Source organism: Epinephelus fuscoguttatus, linkage group LG7 (genome assembly GCF_011397635.1).
Source record: "Epinephelus fuscoguttatus linkage group LG7, E.fuscoguttatus.final_Chr_v1".
Classification (NCBI taxonomy): domain Eukaryota; kingdom Metazoa; phylum Chordata; class Actinopteri; order Perciformes; family Serranidae; genus Epinephelus; species Epinephelus fuscoguttatus.
Genome location: NC_064758.1, coordinates 475,406 through 498,726, shown reverse-complemented (window position 1 = coordinate 498,726; position 23,321 = coordinate 475,406). Strand labels below are relative to the sequence as shown.

General features: G+C 42.4%; 2 protein-coding genes and 1 long non-coding RNA gene across 3 annotated transcripts in view; 2 read left to right on the top strand and 1 right to left on the bottom strand.

Annotated features, from left to right (window-relative positions):
- Positions 1-12,660: 12,660 nt before the first annotated feature.
- Positions 12,661-14,604, bottom strand: LOC125892024 (uncharacterized). Its single transcript, XM_049581744.1, has 2 exons — positions 14,275-14,604; positions 12,661-13,467 (listed from the first exon to the last, which is right to left on the bottom strand). Exons 1-2 carry the CDS (start codon positions 14,602-14,604, stop codon positions 12,661-12,663), a joined length of 1,137 nt encoding a protein of 378 aa, XP_049437701.1.
- A 2,762-nt stretch (positions 14,605-17,366) lies between these two features.
- LOC125892042 (EF-hand domain-containing protein D2-like) overlaps positions 17,367-23,321 on the top strand; it is a 73,700-nt gene continuing 67,745 nt past the window's right edge. Inside the window, exon 1 of the mRNA XM_049581771.1 lies at positions 17,367-17,901. Within this exon, the coding sequence (XP_049437728.1) occupies positions 17,618-17,901 (284 nt within the window). The 5' untranslated portion in view covers positions 17,367-17,617. The remainder of the gene's footprint in view (positions 17,902-23,321) is intronic.
- Positions 18,649-23,321, top strand: part of LOC125892086 (uncharacterized) — a 30,742-nt gene continuing 26,069 nt past the window's right edge. Inside the window, exon 1 of the long non-coding RNA XR_007449704.1 lies at positions 18,649-19,678. This is a non-coding gene — a long non-coding RNA (uncharacterized LOC125892086). The remainder of the gene's footprint in view (positions 19,679-23,321) is intronic.

The window sequence follows — 23,321 nt, the reverse complement described above, 5'->3', positions numbered from 1 at the left end:
CAATTCATGGGAGAGGCCGTTGAACTCGCACGGACCTGTGCAGCGGTGTTCAGATGTGACAAAAATGGAATCGAACCCCTCATATACAAAAGTACGCACGGCCTCAGAGATGGACCTTGTTAAAGCCTTTGCTGTCGGACCTGTGTCACGTTAACATCTTCAAAAGACTGTGATAAAAGACAGCTATCCAAATCTGCACAAGATGCTCCAGTTGGCACTGACTCTGCCTGTTGGATCTGCCACCTCCGAGAGAAGCTTTTCTGTAATGAGAAGAAATCAGAACTGGCTACAGTCAATGATGGGAGAAGCAAGGTTTTCATCTTTTGCGGTTCTTCACATTGAGGACGACATAACAGCCAAGCTGTCACCTGAGAAGATTGTGGACATTTACGCAGCACGCCAAAAAAGGCGTTTACTTCTACACTAGGTAAGACACATGTTATTTAATATATGTAGGCCTATACTGTATATATTTACAACCATACTGTAACAATTGTTGCTGAGCATCATCTAATTGTGATAACAGGGTTTAACTTTATGGTTGGCTGCCAGTGTGCTTCAGCTGTGTGTGATCATGTGTGATGCGCTGTGTAGTTGGCTTTATGTGTGTGTGTGCGCCCGCGCGCGTGAGAGCGCACACAGACAGGTGTGAGCACATTCCTTTGTATACAATTTAACACGGAATTAGTTCATGGCGTACACTAAATGTTTTAAAAGGACACATGGAAAATGAAAGGCTAACAGTAGCCATAAAACAAATTGATATTTTAACTGACTTAACTTCATGGTTGGCTGCCAGTGTGCTTCAGTTGTGTGCGCTCATGTGTGATGCGCTGTGTAGTTTGGCTTTATGGCAGGCTTGGCACTGTTGTCTGTTACTATGTGTCTATGTGTAATAGCCTATGTCACAGAATAGTTATATTGCACAGCATTCGGTGTGGGCAGCAAAGGAATGATTTCATTGTACAGAGAAATGCATTTCCTTACTGTGCACGTGACAATTAACACTTTGAATCTTGAATCTAGTTGGACTGTACCCTGATGTGAAAAATGTTTGCCCCCCTAAACTTTATAATTGCCTTAAAGACATAACAACCTTGATGAGCACCAATTTCCTGATGTTAAATTCAAACAAAACTGAAGTTATTGTTCTTGGCCCCAAACAACTCAGAGAATCTTTATCTGATGACATAGTTTCTCTAGATGGCATTGCTCTGGCCTCTAGCACTACCGTAAGAAACCTCAGAGTAATATTTAATCAAGATTTTTCTTTTAATTCTCATTTAAAACAAACCTCACGGACTGCATTTTTTCATCTGCGTAATATTGCGAAAATTAGGCCTATCTTGACCCGAAAAGATGCAGAAAAATTGGTCCACGCTTTTGTTACCTCAAGGCTGGATTATTGTAACTCTCTATTATCAGGTAAGTCTAGTAAGTCCTTAAAAACTCTCCAGCTAATTCAGAATGCAGCAGCACGTGTACTAACAGGAACTAAGAAACAAGATCATATTTCTCCTGTTTAAGCTTCTCTGCACTGGCTCCCTGTAAAATCCAGAATTGAATTTAAAATCCTACTGTTAACTTAAGGTACTTAAGAAGACTTAAAGCTCTAAATTGTCAAGCTCCGTCATATCTTAGAGAGCTCATAGTGCCATATTATCCCACCAGAACAATGTGCTCTGAGAATGCAGGGTTACTCGTGGTCCCTAAAGTCTCCAAAAGTAGATCAGGAGCCAGAGCCTTCAGCTATCAGGCTCCTCTCCTGTGGAATCATCTTCTTGTTACGGTCCGGAGGCAGACACCATCTCCACATTTAAGACTAGACTTAAGACTTTCCTCTTTGATAAAGCTTATAGTTAGGGCTGGCTCAGGCTTGCCTTGTACCAGTCTCTAGTTAGGCCGACTTAGGCCTAGTCTGCCGGAGGACCCCCATGATACACCGGGCACCTTCTTTCTCTCTCTCTCTCTCTCTCTCTCACTCTCTCTCTTGTCCTATTGCTGCATCTTGCTAACTCTGGATGTCACTAACTCAGCTTCTTCTCCGGAGCCTTTGTGCTCCACTGTCTCTCAGGTTAACTTGTATTGCAGTGGTGCCTGGACAGCGTGACGTGTGTGGTTGTGCTGCTGCTGTGGTCTTGCCAGATGCCTCCTGCTGCTGCTGTTATCATTAGTCATACTTCTACTGTTATTATACACATATGATTATTGTCACATATGTACACTATCAGATATATATTTATTATATATCTATATATCTATATTTATTAACTATATATTATTATATATAGATATATATATAGATATTATCAGATGTACGACATCTATTGCACGTCTGTCCATCCTGGAAGAGGGATCCCTCCTCATTTGCTCTTGCTGAGGTTTCTACCATTTTTTTCCCTCGTTAAAGGGTTTTTTGGGGGAGTTTTTCCTTCTCCACTGTGAGGGTGCTAAGGACAGAGGGCTGTCCTATGTTGTAAAGCCCTGTGAGGCAAATTGTGATTTGTGATATTGGGCTTTATAAATAAAATTGATTGACTGATTAAGTAGTTTTAATTAGGGACCTTGGGCAAAAGGCAGAGGACTTTCTGCCAGACTTTTGTTTCTCCCACCGCCTTTTGAGGCCAAATTTGACCCCTAAACATGCTCAAAAACTCACCAAAATTGGCATGCATGTCAGGACTGGCGAAAAATTTGATAAAATGAAAAAAATAACCTCTGCTGCTGCAGCCCGTAGGTATGTCGAAGACAGATCAAACCAAAACTGGCTTGTTCATGTCATTAAGACCTACAAATCACACGCTTGACACCCCTGACCTAAATCCAACAGGAAGTGAGCTATTTGCCCTTTCAAAGTACGATTTCGCCTCCAAAATTCTCTTTTTCAAAAAATATCTCCTCCTACACTGGTTATCGTATCGGCTTCAAACTCGCACACATGACAGCTCAACCCCTGCTGAACAAATTTCTGAATAACTTTGTCATTAACTGGATCGTTTGGATTTTATGGGCTCTTAAAGGTGACCTGCCACAAAACCTCCTGACGATCTTCGAAAGAAAAGCTGACGGGCAACACATTTTAAATGGCCACTGTGGTCTGTAGGAATGTTGTAGAAAGATCAAATCATAACAGACTTAGAATTACCTGTGCCTTCCAATACTCTCCTCTCGCTAAAAAGATGTCATCTATTGTGCATAAACACTGGCATGTTGTTTCCACTGACCCTGATCTGAAAGGACACCTGGAAGACCCTCCGCGTGTGGTTTTTAAAAGACACCCCAACCTCAGAAACATGTTGGTGAGGGCAGACAATCCCAGTCCCCCATCCACTTCTGTTTCTTTTCTGAGTCCTGTAGAACCAGTCAACTATAAATGTGGCAACTGTCAACAGTGTAATTTTACACACAAAACTAAAACTTTTCATCATCCACGTACTGGTAAAGTCTTCTCTGTCAAAGGTGTGATTTCTTGTAAAACTAACAATGTTACATACATGCTGAACTGCCCCTGTGGTCTTGCTTATATTGGCAAAACATCCAGACCTCTTAAAGGGGCAATAAGCGAAATCGTTTCACCGCTAGGTTCGCTGTTGTGCACTGCTTGTAGAGCAAAACAAAGCAGTCTGCCTCTGCTCTCCAACCCCCCCCCCCCCAGCTGTGAAGCTAGTGGAGGCTAATGCTGTGTTCTGAGAATTCGCAAATTCGCATGTCAAGATTACATACAAAGTCAATGCAAAGATGCGATTTTACGCGAAATCGCGCCGGGCGGCGTGATGGACGCGTCTAGTGCGACGCGATGGACGCAATAGAGGCGTTTAGCGCGGCGTGCTAGACGCGACATTCGCGTCCAACGCCTCATCGCTCGAGTTGAAAATATTGAACTTTTGAAGGGAATTTGCATGACGCTGTGCCGCGAAAGCCAATCAGCGTTGAGATTCTCCTGACGTCACTGGCTGTGTCAACAACGTCCAGTTGTTGACACAGCAATAAACTGCTACTCACCGGAGACAGATGGACAGACGCTCCGCAGCTGAAATGGACCGCTTGTAGTTGGTGTCCTTCCGGGAGATCCTGGCACCAACCCTCGCCAACAGGTCCTCAAACTGGGCCCCAGTCAGCCTGAAGTACCGCTGAAAGCAGCTATCATCCAGACGGAGTTCCTGGAGGAGGTGGTGAAACTCGCCAAGCTGGAGGCGCTTCTGCAGGATAGGGTGAACCCAAAAACGACGGCGTTTGGCCCTCCGACACATTTGGGACTTCCAGAGCAGGTACAAAGCAGCAATGGTGGTTATCTCAGCCATGGTCGTCAGTGGCTACCCGGAGCTATATGATACTACGTGTCTACTCTACAGAGACCGCAACAAAAAGGAGCAGGCTTGGGTGAAAGTCGCCGAGGAGACTGGTCTACTTGGTAAGTTCTGTAAATATGTGTCTTTAATTAGTTTGCAGAATGGTTGTACTATGAACGTTAGCACTAGCTTAGCTCCAGTTAGCACAACCGGCTTCCCCGCTACTTGCGCGAATGACGCGATAACGCGAATTAACAAAATGGTCAGGCGTCCAAACTCGGGCGTTACGGGCGGCGCGTTACGAGTGATTAAATCGCGTTCATAGCGATTAAATCGCGTTCATCGCGTTTGGTGGGAACACAGCTTAACTGGGTGTGTTAGTAGCTGAGTGAAGTGGAGCCTGAGGAGGTAGCACCGGTTAGCCCCCGCTTTCACTGTAGGCAGATTCACTCACCACAGGGGCGAGAAAATCAAACATAAACAGCCAACTTAGTTTAGCAGTTAGTAATGTCTTTCACTCACGGTCTCTGCTGTGTTTAGCTATTTCCCTGCTTTCCTGTTAGCATTAGCACTTACTCGGCTGCCATGCTAACGCTCCAACTGAGCCGGGCTCACGCTTCTCCGCCAGGCTCAGTGAGTCGGAGCCGAGAAGCGTGGGGACGTTAGCCTTAGCACTAGTCGGCTGCTATGCTAACGTTCCAACTCTTCACCGTGAGCCCGTGAGCTCTCTTCTCCTGGAGAAGAGAGGAATGTTAGCTTTAGCTCCCACAGTTAGCACTAGAGCTACTACGGCTACTGGAGTAGCTTGCAGCTATGGAGCGCTTCTACCAGCTCTTCTAGTCGCTGTGCCTCGACTCCATTTCAGCAAATATATTACATTTATTAGAGGGACCATCATCATTGAAGTAGGCAGGGGAATAGCTAAACACAGCCGCCAGACTTTTACAATGCTAATTGCAAATTAGCTGGGCTGCCGGGCTACACACCTAACACAACTGAAACGTCTGACCCATTGCTGGGACCGAAGCTCCGGACATTAACCCATGCTACGATTGTAACATTAAATTTAATTGAATCGACATAGCGACATGTGCCTAACGTTACTGTAACACTAATTAAAACAGACATTTGACTTTATGTTGTACCTGTCCAGGAGAAGAGCTAGCTCCGAGTCAGACTGTGGCCTCTTTAGCTCTTGCAGTGCTCTCCACCTTGGAAATGCAAGGCCAATGTTAATCCGAGTTCTGTCCCTTTCTTTATCCGACAACTTCTTTTCCAACAACCGTTGTTTCTTTAGAGGTAATGTCAGATCCTGGTCTTCTTCAGGTGGACGTTCTGCTCTCTGTCATTTCATTTCGAAAATAACCGCCCACCATTGCTCACTGGCTGTAGCCTTTTATAGGGAGGGAGGGCCAAGGGCTCCAAGAGGAGGAGGAGGAGGAGGAGGAGGAGGGGGGATTCACATGAACGTACATGAACGCGCAGCCGGACTGGCTTGTAAACAATGGTCTGGAGATCAACAGCTTACTCCTCAAACGTGAACTGTTCTGGATTTACACTTTAGAGACTATAGCCCTATTCGGACGGGATTAGTTTTACATAGGGACGAGGGGTAAAGTAATAATTACCAGAGATTTTAGTCCCGTCCGAATGTGCTATGTCAGTAATCATTACCGCAGATGTCTGTAAAGATTACCGCGACTTTTACCTTCTGTAAAAGGGTCAAGGACAATTACCTCAGGTAATACTAATCCCCTGCAAACATACCAGCAGTAAACATGTGTGTTAGGGCTGTCAAAAAAAAATCGAAGTTAGAAATATATTCAAATAGGCTATATTTATTTTTTTATAAGTTCGAACCTAAATTTGATAATTCGAATATCATTAATAATTAATTAATACTATCCTGTTGTATATCACGGCAAATCCCGTTCGGGCGGAGATGGCTCGCACATGAGCCGGGCCAGAGAGGGACGCAGCGGGAGGGAGAGGCACCGACGGAGGAGTCTGCTGCACCAACACCACCCACTGCGCTGTCCACGATGTGTGACCTGTTCAGGGAGACATACAGGGAGAGTGGTGCACCTGCTGCCTCCCTGCCTACCCTTTCTGAAGAAGAGATGAAACGTTACCAGAATGAGACACCACTACGAGCCGGCCAGGATCCAGTCTTGTGGTGGAAAACTACGCACTGAAGTATCCAAACATTGCTCAGATAGTGAGACAGAAGTTGATCATACCTGGCACTTCAGTGAGGTCAGAACGGGTGTTTTCATCCGAGTGTCACGTTCATATTGCGTCAGCAATAAGCATGTTATTTTTTTTGTGTTTTTTTTGTAAAAAAATTAAATAAATAAATAATAATAATACATTCTAATATTATTCGAACTCTATAAAATTCATTCATTCATTCATCTTCTAACCGCTTCATCCTCTTGAGGGTCATGGGGGGGCTGGAGTCTATCCCAGCTGACATCGGGCGAGAGGCAGGGTACACCCTGGACAGGTCGCCAGACTATCGCAGGGCTGACACATAGAGACAAACAACCATTCACGCTCACATTCACACCTACGGACAATTTAGAGTTATCAATTAACCTAGTCCCCAATCTGCATGTCTTTGGACTATGGGAGGAAGCCGGAGTGCCCGGAGAGAACCCACGCTGACACGGGGAGAACATGCAAACTCCGCACAGAAGGGCTCCCACACCCGGGATCGAACCGGGAACCCTCTTGCTGTGAGGCAACAGTGCTAACCAAATTAATTCGAAAATATTCAAACTCAATTTTATGGTGCTTTTGACAGTCCTATCATCCGTTCATGATGGCAGGAGGGCACGGTGGTGCGTGAATGGACTTACCTCTCCCACTTGTGGTAGTTTTACTGATATTTCTTAATCCATGCGAATCGGCCATTAATATTACTGACGTCCTGTGATAAAGTGACATTACCCCAGGTGCCCATGTAAAACTAATCCCGTCCGAATAGTGCTTATGTCACCCAAGGGTATGAATGAAGAAATGGACATCCGTCCTTTCCTGTAACTTGTTCTATATTCTCTGTCAGTTGTTGCCTTGATATCTGCGTGTCTCCACTATGTACTGGTACCTCTTACTTTCTGGGACTTTAGTGTCCCATTTTGCATCTATTCGGATGCAGCATTAGTGTTATTTTAGGGCTTGATGACGGCACTTTTGCCCGATGGCTGCCTGCACGTTCCACTGAGTACCGCTCCCCTCTGTATTTATTGTGTTGATACAGATGTTGGTGTCAACAATATTTGTACTCACACTTAATCTTTGGTATACTTGCCTTGATATGAAATTTCACTATTTGGATGTTATACTGCTGCTGGTATTGTGACTTTAATCATGTGTATGTGTTTTTGCATACACACGCATCACAGTTAGTTTGTTTGTGTGGGTGTGTGCCCTTGTGCACGTGCATATGTTATCTGCTTAAATATTCTATTTTTGACTACTGTCACAGCCGTGACAGTAGTCAAAAATCGAATATTTAAGCAGATGAGCGGAGCAAAAAAGGTATATAATAAACCACAAAATGTACAATACAAGATTGTAAAGTATTAAATAAATATTGAATAAAGTGCCCTGACACCCATAGGTGTCAGGGTGTCAGTATTCAATATTTATTTAATACTTTACAATCTTGTATTGTACTTTTTGTGGTTTATTATATATACCTTTTTTGCTTGCCTTATGTCCTTTTCCCTGTAACCCTTTGGATCACGTGACCCACATCACATGTACTTAAGATGGCGTCACCCTGTGTATTTCATTTACTAAACACGGTGCAAATAAATGGACTGAACATTGGAGCCCTGCGGTGTGCGAGCTATTTCTTCTTTACATTTTATGTTTTTTTCGGCTCAGCACCTGCCCCTTTTTTGTGGTTCGGATGTGCGTGTGGACCTTGTACTCCCTCTATGAAATTGTAAAATATGCTGGCAATCTCAAGCACTCCGTGGGCATGATTTACATGCATGCAATTAAAAAAAATTACAACTCATGTCCTCCCCGAACTTGTCATCAGATCTGCACCCATAGGTCCCAGGCTGCATCCCATACCTGTGTGCAGGGCAGCCTGCTAAATGAATTGTCCTGCTAAATGAATTTATATTAATAAAGATTATTTTCCATTACTCCTGGTTCCCTTCTCCTTTCATTCGGGTGCATAGTAAATATTCTGTGCTCAGGCTCTCTACATTCTCAGCATCTGAGACAAGGTTCATTACAAAAGCATCAGTCGCCTCCTCCGCTCATAACTCTCCTGGGTGGGACGAGGACGCGAGGAAGGGAAGCGAGTGAGTAAAGGGAGGAGACACGTTAGCCTGATGAAATGCACCCAGTGACATGTATGGATTCAGATTGTGGACTAGCTTGTCTGCCTCTTTAAAAGGCGTGGTGACAGCGGTACAGTTATACACTTCGGTGGTAGAGCAGCGGGAGGAGGTGAGCGCGCGGACGGTCAAAACAAACAAAACAGTGATATATGGTTAAAAACTCTCAGAGTAATAGTCGGAGAAATCTGACAGGTGATCCTTTGAGAAGGGCACATCCAGATCCTTCGAGGCGAAGTGAGAAAATGGGGAAAAACGGAAAGAAGAAGCAACTTTTCATGGACTCGGTGGGTCGGCACGGCTGTGTTGTGAATGGACCAGAGATAGGAGCTGATAGGGATGAGTCTGATGAGGTAGGAGATGATTCTTTCAGTGATAGTAGTAGCTTTATGGAGGTAGGTGCTGGGCCGAAGCAGAGAAGGGAGCGGGATTATCTTGGAGGTAGCGGTAGCGGTACTGATAGGGCAAAGAGAACTAAAGTGTCTGAGGAGGGGGGGCGAGAGGAGTTGGGGTATAAAATCATATTGAGATTTGGTGAGGAGAAGGGAATTTCTTCTATGAAATCCAGTGAAACTCTCTGGACTTTTGAACAGTAAGGTAGGTGATATTCGCATGGCTAAAGTCCTGAAAGACGGTAACTTGTTGATTGTTTGCAAGGATGAAAAGCAACGAGAGCGGGCTGGTAAGATCACCGAAATAGGACGGAGTAAAGTGGTTAGCTCAAGCCGGATTGAAAGTGGAGGAAAGCGGATAAAGGGAGTGATTTGGGGAGTGCCAGTTGGAGTGTCAATGGAGGAAATTAAAGCCTATCTAAAATGGGGAGTTTTGAAAAGTGCCCTGCGGCTGCAGGTAACTCGTGGAGGAGTGAGAGATGACAGTGAGTCTGTGTTGCTTGAATTTGAAGAGGAGGTACTCCCAAAGAAAATCACTCTGGGTTTTTTGAGTTATAGTGTAAGAGAGTATGTGCCAAAACCAATGAGATGCTACAACTGTCAGAGATTTGGACATACAGCCAAAAATTGCAAGGGAAAGAGAAGATGTGCCAGGTGTGGAGAGGATCATGAATATGGGCAATGTAGACATGAGCAGCCAAAATGCTGTAGCTGTGGTGGCAATCACAGTGTGGCGTATGGGGGGTGTGAAGTAATGAAAAGGGAAGTGATGATTCAACAGATAAGAACCCAGAATAAGACCACCTATGCAGAAGCTGTGAAAATGGTGACACAGAGAGAAGGGCAAGATGGAAGGATGGAGAGAAGCAGAACAAGAGTACAATCAGCAGAAGTGAGAGAGCCAGATCAGGCAAGCAAGGGGAAGATGATGGTTGAGGAGCAAGAACAGATGCTAATGGGATGGCAATTGAAGAATTGCTGGAAGAAAAGGGCATGGTTTGTGTCAATGATGGTAGAGGGACCAGGATAGATGTGCGTACAGGGAACACTTCGGCACTAGATTTAACCCTAGTTTCTAGGAATTTAGCAGGAAGATGTGAGTGGGAAGTGGTAGATGACACAACAGTAGAGTGATCATTTTCCAGTGTTGTGTAGTGTATTACTCCAAAGGAATGAAAGGCAAGGGAAATTTTGGGGGAACTGGATATTTAATAGTGCAAAATGGGAGCAGTTTGAATATATGTGTGAGAGAGAAGTATCTAAAATAGATTTAAATGAGGAGGTGGAGGAGATTGATAGAAAGTTTAGAGCAATATTGATAAAAGTAGCTAATCAGACAATTTCTAGAAGTAAAGGAACAATGAAGAGAAAGGCTGTGCCCTGGTGGACAGATGAGTGTAGTATGGTAGTGAAAGAAAGGAATAAAGCTTTAAAGGTTTTAAAGAGAACACATAATTTCCAGAACTTAATTAAATATAAGCAAGCTCAAGCAGTTGTTAGTAGAACTGTACGTAAAGTGAAAAGGCAAAGTTGGCAGATTTTTTGTAATAAAATTGGTAGGTCAACTCCTGTTGGGGATGTTTGGGGCATGATTAGAAGCATGAGAGGTGTCAGGAGAGAATGGCAGTATCCAGTTTTGAAGCTGGAGGAGGAAATGGCAGAGTCTGAGGAAGAGAAGGCTGAAATGTTAGCTAGGGCCTTCATTTAGATCCATAGCTCTGACAATTTGTCTGAGGAGGGTATGAGAGGAAGAGCAAGAACAAGTGCAGCACATCCTGGGATTTTGGAAAGAAGGGAGGATACAGACAGTGTAATGGATGCTCCATTTACTTTGGCTGAAATGAGGAGAGCACTAGCTAGATCTGGGCTAACATCTCCTGGTGGGGATGAGATTTGCTATATAATGCTAAAGCACTTAGGGGTCTTAGCATCAGAGGTGTATAAAGTACTTGAAAAAAATAACTAAGTAAAAGTATAAGTACCATAACTGAAAATGACTTTGGTAAAAGTTAAAGTCACCTATAAGAAAATTACTTGAGTAAAAGTCTTAAAGTAGCTCACATTAAATGTACTTAAGTATCAAAAGTATCTTGTGAAAAAATATACTCAAGTATCAAAAGTAAAAGTACAAGTACAAGTATTTTATAGTACGCATGAAAAGAAGCAAAACAACCAAAAATTATTCTCCCCTTGTTTTTTTTATTTCACTTTTTCAGGTGAATGAAATGTGGTATAGAATACAACTCAAAAAATAAACAATGTCTTGCAAAATTTAACACAAGGACCACTTTTTCACTTTTTAACTATGTTGGGGGCAATCCTCATGAACTGAGGCACACTACCACACACACAAACTTTCTGGTTCAAGTGGAGAAGTTGAACTTGCAGTTCATCCTCAGCAGAAGCTGATTTTCAAAAGTGTCCGCAGCTAGCCGTGCTCTTTTTGGGCTGAAGATGAGACCTGCTATGCTGAACAGCCTTTCGCAAGCTGCAGAAGCAGGCAGAGGTGTGTTGAGTTTGACAGACAACTTGAGAACCACAGGAAACGTCTTGAGAATCTTGATGTCATCTGTTGAGTAGGCCAGGTACGAATCAAGCTGCTTGGTGGCGCTTGGTGTTTTGTGGGAACTTTTCAGGATGTGGAAGAAGTCTCCCTCATCAGATGAGCCAGATCCAGCATCTGCTGAAATGGAAGGATCCTCCAACTGCTCCCTGATGTAGTCCAACCCTGAAACACAAGGAGGGTGACACTAGCATTAGTACAGTCACATTTTTATTGGACAAATTTAATTACATTTATGACATTTTCCATAATTCTAAAGGAATAAATAATATTACATTGACTAACAACACTATCAGAAACAAAAGGCCAAAATTAGCACACAAAAAAAGAAATAAAATAGAAAAAAGTTGTGAGACAAATTGTGAAAATAACAGATCTACAACCAAGGCAGTGTGAGCTTGCAGATTGCCTACTTTCACAAATTCAGGGAATAGATAAGGAGAGAAACACAAATTTAAAGTCTTGACTCTGACAATTAAACATCTTAGATATTGGCTCAACTTCTATTCGATGAGTAATAAAATAACATAAATGTAGTAAACGTACATTAAATTTGTAATTTAATGAATATTTTCTCCATATTGTCTTAACGATTTTCAGTGTAGCATCATCTTGGATCCAGGCCGTTTTGAATTTTGGGATGAGAATCGCTGCAGCAACCGATTCAGGGTCTCTTAACATTTCACCAAAACGGTTCTGGATGCCCACTTGAATGGCTTCAACCAATGGCTTGCAGTGCTTCAGTGCAATCTTTATTTTTTCCAGTTTGCTGCTCAGCAGGGAAATAGTTGGAAGAAGCCATCCCATCTGGACTTCCACTTCTCCTTGGAGGATGTTGATGGACTGGGCGACAGGGCTCATGGTGGTGTAGTACTCTTTGAGGAAAGTGAGCTCAACTGGATGGAACCTGTTAGGGAGAAAACAAACCACTGTTTCACAATTATGCATGAATATTGTACCCAAAAATAAAAAAATAGATAAATACATAATTCAAACTTACATTGGAACCTTCAATTCTACACAGATCTCTCTCAAAGCTGGCTCTCCCTTCTCTCTCAGAATCTTGAGGAGCCTTTCCACAGCCATAAACATGGAGTTCCACCTGGTGGCGTTTGGTCGTAGCAGCTGGAGGGAGCAGGCATCTTCCACAGCTCAAAGCCATCATTTTCATCTAGGACCGAAGTCACATCAACAAATTCCACTCCCTCCTCCATCTCATTCCCTTCCTCATTCTCTTTCTCTTCCTCTTCTGCTTCATTATTGTTTTTGTCCACACTAAAAATTTGAAAAGCCTTCAGGAAGTTGGAGCCATTAACGGTTGTTGTCCTCACAACTTTGTTCCTGATGCCATATTCAGAATGGATGTCATTGAGTGCGGTGGCCAAAACATCAAAGGTGTGGGAACCTCTTAGCTGTCTGCAAGCTAGGACTGCTGATCGTCTAGTTAGGTCTGTAGGGTTCACCCAATGGGCAGTCACACCAAGGAAGCTCCTTCTCCTAAGTGACCAGCAGTCTGTAGTGGTGGCGATGTGATCCACTTTACTCATCTCCTCAGTTAAGACGTTTTTCATAGTCTTTGCTAAATCTTCAATCCTTGATCTCAGGGTGACCCGTGTGATGACTTTGGCAGTAGGAAGGAGATCTGTGAGAAGCTCTCTGAAGGCTTCATTTTCAACAGTTGACAATGGCTTGAGCCCGTTGACAACATACTGAACAATGGCCCTGTCAACTGCACTCTGAGATATGGATCGGGTATCCAGCAAGGTGGTCTGTTTGATGGTGGAGGTCCCAGCTTCCGAAGCCCTCTTTCTTTTCTGTGAAGTCAGCTGCTCATATTTTTTTAGATGGTGTGGATGTGCTCTCTACATGAAAAACACAAAAGTAAAAGAAATAACAATATTAGTTTAAATGATACTCAAGACATCATTCAACAGTTACCACAATGATAGGTCTGGATTGTTCTAACCACTTTCACCCTGGTGTCCCATTTGTGGGCATGTCCAACATTGATAAGGTCAACTGTCAACTATATTTTATCTTTCAAAAATACCAAATTGTTTAAAGCTAAAACATAATACAGCACACTGAGCTTGGACATCTAATTGCTGTACAGCAAATACAATTTAAAAAACAAAAACAAAGCCATTTTATTGAACGGCATGCTATTTTACTACAGCTCCCATGAACAAACAACAACAAACAATAACCCAATGCTTAACTTCAAGTTACTGATCTTGTATGATTTGATTGTGTATTTTTCATAAAAAGGTGAAGCACTTGATATTAAAAATGTATCATGCAGGAGGAAAACTGCCTCATTTGAGTAAGTTAAGATGCTAACCTTGTTTTATTGACACTGCTGCAGAACAGTTTTCCGCAAGATATTATCTACGGGCAATTTGCTTATGTTATTAGCACATAGCGTTAGCAACTTGCTTCTTACTAGCACGTAATGTTGGCTAACGAAAAGGCCAAAATGTTGGCTAAAACTATGTAAAACTATTAGCACATATTTATTAGTGCTGGGCCTTTAACGACCGTCGGTAACGCCGTTGCCGGCCATCGGTAACGGCGTCGTTAACGCTCGTTAACGGCCCAGCACTAATATTTATACTCCTCCTGCCACATGACATGACATTGGCAGCGATTAACTTACTTAATTCACTTACCTCAATGTGTTTCTTAAGGTTGGATGGAGAGTTGTTAAACGCCTTTATCTCGTGGCACTTTGGAAGGCACAACATGCACTTCATTCGGTAGGTTTTGGGATTTACCCCCATCCCGAGGTAGCTGAACATTGTTGCCAGGTATGACCACGGGTGACCGTCGTCTTCTGCCGAAGCTGTACCGTCTTCTGTCTCTCCCTCGTTGTCGACATGTTCTGCGGCTGCCATGTTTACAGTGCTGCAGATCTCTGCCGCCCCGCGCATCCCGCCCTTCACTTTAATCTTCGCGAGAGTACCGTACGTGGTTCTTCTCGTCCTCTCGGACCCGCGCATTCCAGATATCTCTTTGATTATTTTAATTTGTAACGAGTAACGAGATGGCAAATGTCAAAGTAACGAAGTAAAAGTATATTTTTTTTTACTTTTAAATGTAGTAAAGTAAAAGTAAAAGTCTTGATTAAAAAAAAACTCAAGTAAAGTACAAATCCTCAAAAAAACTACTTAAGTAGTGTAATGAAGTACATCTACTTCGTTACTATACACCTCTGCTTAGCATCCATGAAGCTGCTAGGTGTATATAATAAAGTGTGGGAAGTGGGGAAATTACCAAGTAGCTGGAAAGAGTCAGTGATTATTCCTATCAGGAAGCCAGGAAAGGATCCGTCAAGTCCAATGAATTATAGACCTATAGCCCTAACATCACATATGGGGAAGATAATGGAGAGAATGGTCACAGATAGACTGACATTTTATATGGAAAGCAGAGGACTCCTGTCTCCTTCTCAGAGTGGGTTTAGGAGGGGTAGAGGGACCATGGACCCTGTTATGTGTCTTGAAACAGAGATCAAGAAAGCACAAGTGAACAAAGAATCTGTAATGGCAGTGTTCTTTGATGTAGAAAAGGCGTATGATATGGTATGGAAGGAGGGAGTAATGATCAAATTAAATATGATGGGAGTAACAGGTAGGGTATATAATTGGGTTAAGGAGTTTTTATTTGACCGATTTATTCAGGTTAGAATTGGAGCAGCTATATCACAGAAATATAAGGTCAATAATGGTACTCCTCAAGGGAGTGTTATTAGTCCTTTACTGTTCTCCATTATGATAAATGATGTTTTTTCCCAAGTGCAGGGGGATATTGGGCGGTCATTGTTTGCAGATGATGGGGCCTTATGGAAGAGGGGGAAGAATGTTGAATATATTGAAAAGAAAATACAAGAAGCAGTCAATGTAGTGGAAAAATGGTCCTATTCTTGGGGATTCAAGTTTTCTGTAGGAAAAACCAAAGCAGTATTATTTACAAGAAGGAGGGGTGCTGATCCTCAGTTAAAGATGTATGGACAAATAATAGAACGAGTGAAAGATTTTAGATTTTTGGGCGTGTGGTTCGATGAAAAGTTGACATGGAATGAGCATATTAATAAGGTAAATGCTAAGTGTAAAAAAATACTGAATGTAATGAGATGTTTAACAAGATTAGAATGGGGAGCAAGTAGGTCAGTTTTGAAAATGATTTATGTTGCACTGATCAGGTCAGTATTAGACTATGGGAGTGCTGCATATGGTTCAGCATCTAAGTCTTTACTGAAAAAGTTAGAGGTGGTGCAGTCTCAAGCCTTGAGGTTGTGTTGCGGGGCTTTCAGATCAACTCCTGTGTCTGCTCTTCAGGTTGAGGTGGGAGAAATGCCACTGCATTTTAGACGAAAGCAGTTAATGATGAACTACTGGGCTAATCTTCAAGGGCATTCTGAAGGGCGACATCCAACAACAAAGGTGCTTCTTCCCTGTTGGGAGAGTGAAAGGGCCAAGCGCGAGTGCTTTGCTTGGAACAGTGTGAAAGTAGCTAAAGATATGGCATTAGATCAGTTAAGATACTCACCTACAGTGCCTTTATCAGTAACACCACCCTGGTTGTTTCCTGCAGTTTCAGTTGATTTATCTATGCTCCAGGAGCAGAAAGAATCTGGTAATATTGCTCAGCTAGTTGAGGATAGGCTGAATACAGTGTACCAATTAGCTGTGCCAGTGTTTACAGATGGATCTAAGGATCCGGTTACAGGGAGAACAGGGTTTGCTTTCAGTGTCCCAACAATGGAAGTCTATGTTAAAAAAAGAACCACAGGTCATTTGTCTGTCTATACAGTTGAGATGTTGGCAATAGCATCAGCATTACAGTGGGTAGAAGAGTCACAAATCAGAGAGGTTGTTCTTTGCTCTGATTCATGTTCAACACTAATGTCCTTACAGTCAAATATATCAGACAGTAGGCAGGATATTATTTATGAAATTTTTGAAACTTTGCACAGGATTAAAAATATGAACATTGGGGTGACATTTATGTGGGTTCCGGCTCACAGAGGAGATGGGGGTAATGAATTAGTAGATACATTAGCTAAAGAGTCACTAAAAATGAACGAGATCATGGAAATCACATTGAGCAAGTCAGAAGCAAAATGTTTAATAAAGGAGAAGATCATGAGAGAATGGCAGCACGAATGGGATACAGCTATTACAGGTAGACACCTGTATGCAGTCCAGTCAGTAGTTGGCAAAGTAAGACCAGCCAATAGAACCACCAAAGAAGAGAGGATTTTAACCAGACTGAGGGTAGGACATGCTGGAATAAACAAGACACTGCACCTGATAGGGAAACATCCCTCAGGGCTATGCAAGCATTGTCAGGAAGTAGAATCAGTGGAGCATGTTATTTTGTGGTGCCCAAAATATTCATATGAACGTGAAGTATTAAAGAGAGAAGTCAGGACTGCACAGGAGGAGCTGACACTGAAGAATGTATTAACAGTTGGTGTAGGAGGTCTTTTCAAGTTTTTAAATGATACTGGGTTAATTAGAAGGATTTAATCGAGTTGAAACTGTTTATTTATCTTTTTTTCTTTTTTCTTTCCATTTATTTATTTATTTATTTTTTGTTATTTTAGTGCTTTTGTTTTGAAATAGAGCGATAACTCTGGTCCACACTCCAACACAGTAGGTGGCGGTAATGCACCTCAACGTTGGTTGCCACCCGCCAAAAACACCAAAAAGAAGAAGAAGAAGAAGTACAGTTATACAGAAAGCTGCGTAGCTAATGAGCTGAGATGCAACTTCCTGAAGTAGAGGTATTTGTCATAACTTCGAGCTCGATCCCAACACGGACAAACAAAAACATACAGAAGCAAGAATATTTGTGATCAATTTGCCTAGGCTCTTGCCAGAAGTGGGCGGGAGGGGGGCGACCGAACAGAAGGCTGTTAGAAATCAGTGCGCTGACGCCTCCTGCTCTAACGTTAGTGGAGTTAGCTGGATAACGCTATCTTTTCATTATTAGCCGCCCAGTTTGAAAATGGCAGACGAGCTCGCGATCAAGCTCAGCCGTCGGATCCAGATTGAAGAAGGAGCCGAGGATCCTGTTGCTGTGGACGTCCCCGGACACCAGAATGGGTCTGAAGACAAACCGAGTACGGCCAGCGCGGACGCGGAGCTGGGTGCACTGCTGATGCGGAGAGAGGGGCTGAACGAGGGGCTGGGTGAGCCCTGCCAGCCCAGCATGAAGGTCTTCAATCCCTACACAGAGTTCAAAGAGTTCTCCCGACACCAGATCAGAGACATGGAGAAGCTGTTCAAAACGTGAGTATGTGTCAGTCTCGACAAACACTGCTACTCCTGACAAGATGGAGGCTAAATCTTTAAACATGCCTTTAGGCCAAAAAATTCATTTAACAGGGAAGTTCAAGCTTGTTCATATGAGGAAGTTAAGTTGGGCACGACGGTCACGTAGGTCACTTCTTAATAATAAAATTACCATTTGTTTTTTTTAACCACTGAAAAGTAGAAAAAGTACCACAGAATAACACAACACTTGGACTGAAATTAAAGGCCGACTGAGCGGGAATGACTGTTGCTTTTTGTAAAAAATACGATACTGCTTATAATAATAAAATGACCGCTAGCTGGGATCTGTTGCTATGATGGTGGGCATTATACTCTATCAGATAAATGATTAATAAGTCAAGTAAAAAACAGATGTAATGATAAGGCAGTAACGCACCAGTTCGGCGGATGTTTGTAGCTTGGTAGATTGCAGGGTGCGGACATTATGCAAGTCAGTGATAAGGAAATCATACAACAGGCTTTTATTACAAAGTGTTCTTCTCAGCTCTCTGTCATTTAACTGAAGTGTGATCAGTAATGCCCTCATTAAGCCCATGTACTTTATAAGACCAATTGCATCTTTGTAGTCTAAAAAAACAAAACAAGAAAAGAACAGAAAAAGAAAAACCTTCATGTTTTGCTGTATGGTGGTTTTTCCAATGAGGCTGTATGTGACATAGGCTGAATCAGATTCGTTTTTGCATATTTCTACTCCTGTTTTTGCTAAGTACTCATTTGTTATTAAAATTTAAGTGATTAATCATTTGATTCCCTTAGGTGGATTTATTAGTAATCGTGTAGGAGCAGTGTGTTATGTGGACTTTTATTTGTTTTAGTTATTGACTGGGAGGGTGGTTGGCGTTATTGTAAGCAACAAGATATTACATAATGTAGCCTTTATAATGACTGTGATATAAGCTTAAAAGTAAAGGCAGGAAAAATACCCCCAAAAAGGCCTTGGGCCCAAAGGGTTAAATTGTAATAGTATTAAATTGAAAACTCAACAGCACATAGGCTACATAGGTGCTGGACAAGCTCTCATTATTTAGGCATCAAATAAATTATTTTTAATATTATATTAGGCTCCTATAGGCCTATATGCGCGGCAGATTTTTTTAATGACAGTAATGAAATTGATACCATTGCTATTTTTAGATACCACAGGATACCTGATTACTGTATTATTGCCCGACCCTAGTGAGAGGTGCCAAGCGGATGTAGGGATACTCATGAGCCCCAAGTTGAGTGCTGCTGTGTTGAGGTTCTCCCTAGAGAATGAGAGGGTCACTTGATGCAGCTGCGGGTCGCTAAGAGAAGGTCTTTGATTGTTGTTTGTGCGTATGCACCAAACAGCAGTACAGAGTACCTGGCCCTCTTGGAGTCTCTGGGGGCTGTCCTGGATGGGGTGTCGGCTGGGGACTCCATAGTTCTTCTGAGGGACTTAAACGTTCACATGGGCAATGATGCCTCCCGGGTAAAGTCTACTCCAGGGTGCTGGAAAGGACGCTCTGACTAATTGTCCAACCTCGGATACAGGGGGAGCAATGCGGATTCCATCCTGGCCCTCGAACAGTGGACCAGCTCTTTACCCTTGCGAGGCTTCTGGAGGGGTTGTGGGAGTTTGCCCATCCAGTCTACCTGTGCTTTGTGGACTTGGAGAAGGCTTACAGCCACGTTCCTCGGGGGGTCTTGTGGTGGGACTACGGAGTACCGGGCTTGCTGCTATGAGCCATCTGGTTCCTGTATGACCAAAGTGAGAACTGTGTATACTATGCATATAATAATAATTTTCCACGTCGATTAGATAATCTCTTCACTCAGAGATGTCCTCTTTATGACACATGGCTTCACTGAGGTCTAACAAAGCTGGTTATCAACTGACTTTGTAAACTGTGGGTTTTCTAATGTAGTTTATGAGCATGTGTATGTGACAGAGGTAGCAAAGGCATCATGAGAACCAATGAAGAACGTAATGTGACAGGATATTAAATGGTGACATCCATTAGTTATAGAAACAGCAAAAAGTGATATTCAGCTAGATGAATTATAACAATGACATCACATAACTAGAGTCAAATAAGAGTCTGTAAAAACAAATAGCAAAAGTAAGACTATAAATAAGTGCAGGGATTTTTATATACTGTATATTCTTAGTATAAATTGATTATTTTTTGCTCGTTTGTCCATAAATATGTGATGCTTATAAGAAACATTTAAAGCAATGTCAGAGTATTTTTGCTGCTGACAGAGAGGAGAAGAAAAATGTTATGTCTGATCATGTCTATCTGACCAAAGTGTTGCATTTATAGTCATGGGAGCCAGTTAACTGTGTGTGGATTATTTTTCTCATAGAGGACAACAGAGAGTATAGTTCCCAATGTGCACGACCTGGGGCTGTTTCTGTGCGACGCTCTCCCCAGATTCTTCAGGTTCCTGTCATGTCTAGGCCTGTTCAGATATTTTAAATGCACTACTTACAGGCACTCTTTGTACATCTATCTTGGAAGGGTTCAGACCAATCAGACATGCAGTTTGAGCATTTATCTTTTGAGTAAAAACCATTCTGATGTGCAAAGACCATGTCTCTTTATGGAATTGTTGAGTATGATGGGAAGGTAAATGTGTCCCTCATCAAACCAACCATGAACAGATAATCAGACCCTCTGTGTTTACCGCAGTCAGTTAATTATAGGACTGTTTACTTACTACTCCTGCCCAGTCCGAACATGACTGGATCCAACGAAACAAGTAAAACAACTAAAATAATATTTTCCATATTATTAAGCCAGCCACTATATTCTAGCTGTGAGATCTAATGTGGATTTCAGCCCCAGGCTGTTTATGATAATAAAATGATTCTGGTCTGTGTAAGTTTAAGTTAAGTTTAATAGGTTTTCACATACAAGGATTGTTTGAGTAATTAAGAAATACTTTTCCAAGTCCAAGTAAAACCCATTTTTGACATCCCATTTTTTTATTACTGAAAAGGAAGAAACAAAGACTACTTGAGGTTGGCTCCAGAAGCCAGTCAATCTCCACTGACCCATGTTAGAATGCCTAGCTTTATTCAGGCTTAACATTATGTATAGTTAAGGGCAGCTGTGAGTGATAGGCTGCCTGCAAGGTGTCCCTACAGCCTGTGAATCAGATCCACCCTTCACTCCTCCACAGCTCCATCCTCTTGTCCAAATAAGATCACCTCTGGCTGCAAAAATCCAAGATGATGACATCCAAAATGCCAAACTCAAGACTTAAAACTGGCAGTCCACAATCTAATGGGTTACATCATGGTAGCTAGGGCTGGGCGATATGACAAAATTTTCATATCACGTTTTAAAAAAAATCATATCGATTTCATGGTATTTAACGGTGTTTTGCTGGGGTTCGACCCACTTGACATGCTGCAGTGTTGTGCTATGGCCTATTCAAGTAGACCTGTTTTATAGGCCTGGATATGAAGCGTCCGTAGCGCCAAATATAATGGTAGTTTCTAAAGAGTTTTTAGTTTTCTAAATATTTTACCCTATATGCAATTAGCACTGGTGGTGCATATAGGGGAAACACTGCTCTTTCTGGTATGAGTTCTCCTGGGTCATTGTGTTCTTCTTCAGCAACGTATACAGCTGCATCGCTTTCAGGACTCTCTTCGGCAGCCATTCTCGCCTCTAAACTTTTCTTTATGCTCTCACTCTTGCCGGCTCTAGCACGCCGTGTGGTGTGCAGCGGTGAAATGGGTCACCGCGCACGTTCCAGACATTGTTTGGGCTATTCAACTGTATTGCGGTAAGGGCTGCATGATTTTAGCTAAAAATAAAATCCTGATTTTTCTTTCTGAAAACTCGATTTTTGATTTTTTTTTCTTTGTATACTTTCATCCCAGTTGGTTACCTTCCAAATTACTTACTCAGATTTTACCTTCAATACCTATATTTCTTATCATAAAATATTACAACAAGTAGGGCTACATGGCCAACGTAGAAACTGCCCAAACATCACTTTTAATGCTTTTAACATTTTAACAATTTTAGATATATATTTATGAATTACTATGAATTAAGATGAATTACTTATTTATTATTTATTTATGAACTCTATACCCCACAGGGCTTCATACAAATGAGATGAGAATAAATTATTTCAAATATTTTGTTTTTATTTCAAAAATGATTGAGTAGCCTAAACATAAATGATTCCCCCTTGGGATAAAGTGACTAAACTTCCCTTAAAAAAATAAAAGGTTTTCCTATCCTCTTAAATAAAGATGAATATTCAAAGTGCAAAACTTTAACATTTTGTAAAATAAAGCTTTAAAAATGTGCTATATCTCTGAGGCAAAAAACACAAACATTAATTGCTATTTGCATGCTATATGCCTAATGGGGGGGGGGGGGGGGGCACTTGTGCAAAAAAAGAAATGTCATTTGCATGCTAAATGATAAAATCACGAGACTCATTTGATTTATCATGAAGAGAGAGGTAGAGGTGCTTCTGTAATGCCAGTCTTACATTGTTTGCCAGCCAGTCAGTCAGTCAGTCAGTCAGTCAGTCAGTCAGTCAGTCAGCCAGCCAGCCAGCCAGCCATCCAGTCAGTGAGATTGTTTCAGCCAGCCAGCCAGCCAGCCAGCCAGTCAGTCAGATTGTTTCAGCCAGCCAGCCAGTCAGTCAGATTATTTCAGTCAGCCAGCCAGCCAGTCAGTCAGATTGTTTCAGTCACTCATTACATTTGTTAGTCACATTTGCAATTGCAAGATTTTTGCAAGGAACACAAGCCTGTCTACAACATCTGGCTTGAGAGACGCCCTGTGGCATGTTACAATGTTCCCTCCAACACTAAAGTGCCTCTGTGACGGGGCACTCGTCACAGGGATTGAGAGGTATTTCTTGGCTAGCTTGCTGAGCCTGGAGAAGTTGTCTTCGTGTTTCTTCCACCACTGAAGTGGATCAGCATCCTCGCTTATCTTAGTGGTCAACAGGTAGGTTTCTAGCTCAGTTCTGATTTGGTCTTCCTCTGACAGGGAGGAAGGGGGCACATCCTTCTGCTGGAAGAAGCTTGCCAAGCTCCTCCTCTTCTTGGGTGCACAGCCAGGGCCAGTCTGAGCTTCTTCTTCTCCTTCCCGGTGCACCTGCACAGCTGGGCCAGGCTCTGGTGTGGTGTTGTCAGTGGCCAGAGGCAGCAGCTCTGTGACAGCTCTGTTCTTAATGGGTTCCACTCTCTCAGGGCGAATGTACGTCATGTGGAACCTGGGATCCATAAGTGAGGCCATGTCCAAGAGTTTGTCTTGGTCAGGGTTACTGTATTTGCCAGTCATGTAACTCAGAATGTTTTCTTTGATAGTTTGTGTGAGCTCAGTGTCATCGTCTGCTGGCTTGAGGAGATTGTTTCTGAACATGCTCAG

What these genes read in the sequence shown, in the direction of transcription:
- LOC125892024 (XM_049581744.1), bottom strand. Translation starts at nt 14,604, where the DNA reads ATGCGCGGGTCCGAGAGGACGAGAAGAACCACGTACGGTACTCTCGCG. An exon ending in ACCTTAAGAAACACATTGAG is followed by an intron (nt 13,468 to 14,274) that starts GTAAGTGAATTA and finishes TTTTTCATGTAG; the next exon opens with AGAGCACATCCACACCATCT.